The 6703-nt window shown below is 45.6% G+C and overlaps 1 protein-coding gene across 4 annotated transcripts in view; it reads left to right on the forward strand.

Annotated features, from left to right (window-relative positions):
- The window catches only part of DLC1 (DLC1 Rho GTPase activating protein), a 228071-nt gene extending 223990 nt beyond the window's left edge, over nucleotides 1-4081 (forward strand). For 3 of the 4 annotated variants that reach the window (XM_066632837.1, XM_066632839.1, XM_066632838.1), the window contains 3 exons: nucleotides 507-724; nucleotides 940-1113; nucleotides 3096-4079. In XM_066632837.1, coding sequence (XP_066488934.1) covers nucleotides 507-724; nucleotides 940-1113; nucleotides 3096-3216 — 513 coding nt within the window. In that variant the 3' untranslated portion in view covers nucleotides 3217-4079. Of the gene's footprint in view, nucleotides 1-506; nucleotides 725-939; nucleotides 1114-3095 lie in introns of all 4 variants that reach the window. The other variant, XM_066632836.1, reaches the window with a different exon arrangement.
- Nucleotides 4082-6703: the final 2622 nt, after the last annotated feature.

Raw genomic sequence — 6703 nt, forward strand, 5'->3', positions numbered from 1 at the left:
TCTGGAGATGGCGCAAGTCCGAGGAGACCCATTGGGGCTGTGGTGGCTTACCCAGGGGTAAGGGGAAGTGTTTCCCCTTGCCTCTGGCTGAGCCACTTCAGACCCCAATCTTGCACTGGATACAACCCAGGCCTGCTGGTCTGCCTGTTCCAGAGCAAGATAGGATAGCGCTGACAGTCATTTACAGAGGAAAATGTATCACTCAATAGTTCTCTGTCTCCAAAGGGCTCACAGTCTAAAAAGAGATGCAGAAGAGACCCAGAAACAGCCACTGGAAAAGGAGCCATCCCAATCAGTTTTGCCTATCTAAGATTTTCACCTTGATACTGAAATGACCAGAAATAGGGGCCAAGTCAATTGCTTTGTGTTTCATCTTAGGTCAACTTTGAATTTGCATTTGAATTGTTGAATTGAAAAAAGTTGAATTAGTTTACAGGGTTGTTGCAGGTTGAGAGTTACACAGGTAAACACATCACTCAGATTGCCATGGCAATGATATTTTGCAGGCATGCGAGGGTCCACCACTCCGGCTGTGGAAATCTACGGTTGAAATCCCTGTAGCCCCTGAAGAGGTCTTAAGCCGTATACTGAAAGAGCGACATCTTTGGGACGAGGATCTTTTGGATGCCAAAGTGATTGAGACTTTGGACAGCCAGACGGATGTATACCAGTATGTCCAAAACAGCATGGCCCCACATCCAGCCAGAGACTATGTGGTCCTAAGGTAAACTTATATATTTCATCAGCACTAGATTTGTGAAGGTGGGACCCCATAAAATGCCTTTGTTTTAATTTAGCAACTGAAAGCAAATATACATCGACACAGCATTTAATCTTCTTCTGTCTTTTTTCTAACTAGGCCCCCTAAAATGTTTTGACATTCTTCATCCAAACAAACTCCTGTCATAAAGCTGAATTTTTATATTTTGTTTTTAACAGGACTTGGAGGACAAATTTATCTAAAGGAGCCTGTGCACTGTTAAGCTCCTCAGTGGACCATGAGCGTGCCCCAGTCCTTGGTGTGAGGGTGAATGTGCTCCTGTCCTGGTATCTCATTGAGCCGTGCAGCTCGGGGAAATCCAAACTCACCTACATGTGCAGAATTGATTTAAGGTGAACTTTTCACTTTGTCCTCTTCTTTTGCCTTTGCCTCTGTGTTGTGTTTTCTGACCTCCTGGGTAGTCACACACTTGTGAAATAATGAGTTGCAGGGTAGTGTAGCCTAGTACCTGCTTTGCTGTCTCCTTTTCTTCACTTGGATACTGTAGAGCAGGGGTCTCCAAACGCCAGCCTGGGGGCCAGATGTGGCCTGCAGCGAGCCTCTTTCCGGCCCGTGGCCAACCTATTGTCCCCTGAAAGCCTCTGGCCCACTCAACTGAACATGACCAGAACTGATTGCGTCTGGAGGGTGCTCTGAGGGCCAGAGAGGTTGAATGAATGAGCCCATTCATTCATTTATTCACTCATCCAAATTCCATCTCTAATTTATTTAAATTTTATATTTAAATTTTTTTTCTGACCCTCAATACCATGCCAGATATTTGATGCAGTCCTCTGGCCAAAAAGTTTGGAGACCCCTGCTATAGAGCACTGATGCTTAAACTCGTGACTGTTGTGCACTGGGTATGAGGTCCCTGTCTGGACTGCATCCAAGCATTCCACCTGGGCGCTGTGCGAAGCTCTCCTCATTCGAAGGACAGGGACCCTCTGGGCAGTTACGCCTGCTGTCTGGCATTCCAGAAGGCCGCACAACAGGATGTCCAAGCAAATATGACTGCCCAGAACATCTCTGTCCTCCAAACGAGGAGGACTTCACACGTTGCCCAGGCGAAACCAAAAGGTCCACTCACCGGGTGGACAGATCCGCCTGAACTCCAGATCCAGCCCCCGGGCCAGGGTTCAAGCGGCCCTACTGTAGAGTGAAAAATGATTGATTTTTTTAGTGTAGGACTTCACAGATCTTGCCTGTCATGGGTCATATAAGACAACGGTTCCCAAACTTACCATGGTCATGGTGCCTTTCTTTCATAGCAGCCACTTTTTGGCTTTCCCACGTACCGCCATCTAGGATCACATGAGCTCTCACACAGTCCAAGATGGTAGTGACCAAGAGAGCTGGTGGAAGAGCTTGCCAGGACTTCCTGTGGCACCCATGTGAGTTTTTCTGCCACACCTTCAGGAGGCACAGGACACAGTTTAGGAACCACTGAACCAGAGAATGGAGGCTTGTAGTCCTGAGAAAATATCTTCTCTTGAGGACTAGTTTTCCCTGGACTAGCAACAAGATTGCCACCAAAATCCCTCTGGCTCACTGAATTTTGGGTGCTCTTTTTTGCACTGCTGTGCTTTCTGTGTTTATATATGCTCTGGATGCTTTTGTCAATACGTACTTTGTTCACAGAAGTGGCGTTGCTGAGGGAGGGCCGGGGGGCAATTGCCCTGGTCTCCATGCTGCCTTGGAGCACTCCTGGAGCCTTTGAACAGGGGTTTCTAGTTTTCACAAAAACCAGAACTCCCTGATGAACGGTTCCACCTATGGGGGGGGGGTGATGCTTGTGGTGCGGGGGCTCTAAAATCTTCTCTGACCCTGGGTGCCAGGTGCATTAGCTACACCACTGGTTCATAGTTGTATTCAAGCATAGCTTTTGCAGTCTTAAAGTCACTTGCATCTTGAACAAAACAAAACTGATTAAGGGCCTTACCTCCCGAGTGCCAGCTAACTACACCATTTAATGTGCACCATTTAATGATGGGGATATGTTCTCTGATCCCTGTTATGTGATTACATCGTCAAGCGGACATTCAGACCAATCTAGTGCCTTTGTTGTGTAAACAGACACTTCCTGCCAGACACTAGTTGGCTGCACAGTCTACTGGAGATAAATTGACTCTTCTTTACATTAAGATCCTCTTTGTTATGCTTCGACCATCCTCCTATATGCAGCCCGTCGTTAAGTGGAAGGTCATTAAGCAGTGCACACCTATATTTGTTTCAGGGATTTTGATTACATTTGTGTTCTTTTTCTCCAAAGAAAGATAACACTTACCAGTTTCAAACATGCTTTCTTTCTTCTTCTTCTTTTTCTTTAAAACAGGGGACACAAGCCTGACTGGTACACAAAGGCTTTTGGAAATTTGTGTGCAGCTGAAGTTGTTAAGATCAGAGATTCTTTCAGTGATCAGAACCTTGAGAGTAAAGAAGCCAAGTCCAGGTGACTACTAAAGTGGACCACCTCTGCGTTTAGCCTGTCATTCATGTACATAGACATTCCCAGGAACTGGCGATTCTCTGATCCAGAATGGGCCACAGTGTGGCCTGCAAAGTCTTCTCATGAAGAAAGGAGTATCTGCAATGGGTCTGAGATTCTCGCTCAAATGTCTGTGGCAATATCATTCATTTTAAAGCTGCTTCATGTCGGTGTTTGGCCTATAGTGTAGGCCTTGACTGGAATATATTAGATGGTGCAAATTTAATTTTTTTTTGTTTTTAAGTAATAATATACGATGTTGTTTAGACAGTGTGAATTGCTTCTGAGAAGCAAAACTTAGATATGTTCTGGAATATAGTGAAAAATGATTCGTTCCTGTATAACGAGAGCTTTATGTATGTATGCATGTGCTGTTTGTTGAGGGACTGTTGCATCCACTGGATTCAATAGGACTCTTCGGTGGGTTCTCACTAAAGTAAGTGAAGGAAGGTTTGCATAGAGTCAGAGGGGTGAATAAATTGTCGAGCAGAGTAGAAGCAGCACAGTGTCTGGTACACTCAGGAGGCCATTGGAAGGACTGTTAATGTGCGGAGGACGGTTTTGCTTGGAATTTTTGTCTACCTAGCTGATCTTTCATCTTTTATATCCTGTATTACCTGCCTATGACAACACACACAGTGGGAAATGGCATGGCGCCAGGTGTGGCAATCAAGGCTAGAAGTGGCAAACCTCAAGTTAATGCTGGATGAGAAATTTATTGAAAAGATTCAGTTTCTTGAACAATTCAGTACGGCTTCCTTGGGCCTCCTAATGCTTTGCAAGGTATTAAAAAGTCACTTCCAGTTTCATGGAGAAACTGGAAGTCATGTGCTTTGAGCTCTAGAGCTCAGTTTGAGCCCAGCAGAGGCCAAGGACAGATGTCCATGGCCTCTGCTGGGCTCAGCCTCTGGAGGGGTGTGCAGGAGATCCTAAGGACTTGATCCATGGATAACTGTGGATACGGGGGGCTCCTGTACATGTCATTAAAACTGGGATATTTTTATTCAGCTTGAGTTTGCCCTTCCACGTTTTTGGCCCCACATGTAAAGCTATAGTTTTATATAAGCACATGTTGAGAGACAGGCAGGACTCTTTTATCTGTTACCTTGTGAATGAATCGGGAAGCCAAATCCTACCTAAATCCCCATGTGGCAATGCAGCAGCACTAGTACAGCTTCTGCTGCATCCCTCAGGGGATTTTTTTTTTTACTGCTGGAGGTCTCCTTAGACAATTCCTTGGCACATTTGTTCCCTTGCCCCAGGGTAAACCGCAGCAGCTGCAATAGGTCAACTCAAAACTGCACCAGTGATATTGCTGGGGTAAGTCGGCATTGATCCATGCAGGCAGGTCAGACCTGGGAAGGGGGTTGGGATTTGACAAGTGCCACTGAACCCACCCCTTCAGGGCCCAATTTTCCCTCTCCCACACCCCTTCACCACCCCATTCTGCCCAGCCTGCGCCATTCAACCCCCTGCCTGCCTCTCTCCAGCCCTCTCACAGACTTACCTGTTCCAGCAGGCTTCTGACATCTGCCAGGGCACCTGGGAAGGCTCCGGCCTTAATGCCAGCATGTTGGAAGGCTCTGACCTTAATACCAGCATGCAAAGCGTTTTACAGTACTTTTGCAGCAGCCAGCCTCAAACCACTTCCTTTGAATAGGATTGGGCCATCATAGGAAATAAACATAAAGCTTGTGATGTGAAAGTAGAGAAGATACTCCTCTCCGTCACTTAAAAATGCAGCACTGGACAATACTGTAACTGGAGCATTATAAAGTGATTCTGTGTAGTGGATACTGTAAGAGTTCAAAAGTATTCATATATTCCACTCCAGCATAACCATATAACCTCATTTATCTACATGGGTTGGAGAAAGTGTCCTGAATCTTCAAAGATTCTGAAGTTTGGACAAGCACAAGAGTCATCCAGTTTATGCAGGGCAATGTGAAGGACTGCATAAACAGGAGGTACAGATGATGGGGAGCTCCACTATGTGGCTTAATGACTTTTAAAGAGAAATGCAGACCTGTGTACTCTGTGGTCCTCTTGAATAAAACAAGATAGAAACAGTAAATGGATAGAATGATCTAGGAAGGTGTGTGTGAAAGGTCTTGTGCTTTTGTCCTTCTGAAGGCTCTGAGCTGTTTCAGATATGTTCAGCAAAATTCCAGTTTGAAAAGACACTCACATTTCCCAAGCAAGATCATGTGTGCAAGAGTAACCCTTTGCAGGGGAAATGGTTTGGTTGGTAGAAACTGCTTGCAGGAGCAGAGATGCCAAGAGAGGGTGAAGGGCATTGACATACACCATATTTCTGACCACATGAGATTATTCCTCAGGACTTTCTGCACACCTGGTTATTACAAGGTATAAAAAGTAACCATGACAAATGCTCTTAAAAATGCATTACAGGTACCTCCTGCTTTTCAATGGACCATTTTTCTCGATCCACTCTTTTGACCTTTTCCCTCAACACAGAAAGCGTGTGTGTGCATGCATGGATGTGGCAGGGAAAGCTGTTGGGTCTTCTCCAGTGGTTGCATCTCTCAGGTTTTGCATTTGCAATTGCATTTGCAAGCTTAGAAAAAGACCGGATTTCACTTCTCAAGGATTTCCGGCTTTTGTCAGTGCTCTGGTCCCTAACCTGTCAAATATGCAAATACACTCCTGAAGTGTGTGACAGTTTGACTCTGTCAATAGCAGGCCTTTGAATCTTGCCTCCCAGCCAGTGAAACCCCAGTGTGATGCCCCAGCCTTTGAGCTGTTTCAGATATGCAAAGTGCTTTGATGTGGAGATGCAGTTTGAGTACAGAGATGCACTGAACCGGCATGAGTGAGGTGTGAATGTGAAATGGAAGGTTGTGTGTTTATAAACAGTCTAAAGAGTTATCCATACTTGGAATTGCCCTACATCAGGACTTCCTTCCTGAAATCCCCTGCAACCGGGGATGAGTGCTGGCGTGTGTGATGTACCAAGATGGGGTGAAAAGCTGGACAATTCACTCCCTCTTGTTCTCACACTGAAGAGAAGCCTGTGTGCCATTGATGTTGCTTTGTATCTGGTGTGCTTCCCGCAGGACAGAAGCCAATTGTTACCATTGTCAGTGTTACTATTTTAAAAGCTTTTCTGATGTCTTGTGGTGGTGCTCTCAAAGATCATCTAGTGTTTTTATGAATAGCCTATTGCCCCATTTAATTTCATCTTATTTTATTTAGATTTGTCCCATCTCTCATTTGTCCCTCTTCACATGCTGGGCTTTCCCTCATTGCAAAACCAGCAGGGGCTGCTGCACTGTCATGCCCACTTACCGCAGTCCAGCTGCTCCACCCAGCTGCTGCCCCATTCTCTTTTCCCTTGCTCTTCTTGAAAAGAAAGTGAGAAATGGAAGGGGCAGCTTCTGTTCTCAAGCAATGCCACAGAAAACTAGAGGAGACCTAGAGGAGAAGGAAGCCAC

Source organism: Tiliqua scincoides, chromosome 6, assembly GCF_035046505.1.
Source record: "Tiliqua scincoides isolate rTilSci1 chromosome 6, rTilSci1.hap2, whole genome shotgun sequence".
Taxonomy (NCBI): Eukaryota; Metazoa; Chordata; class Lepidosauria; order Squamata; family Scincidae; genus Tiliqua; species Tiliqua scincoides.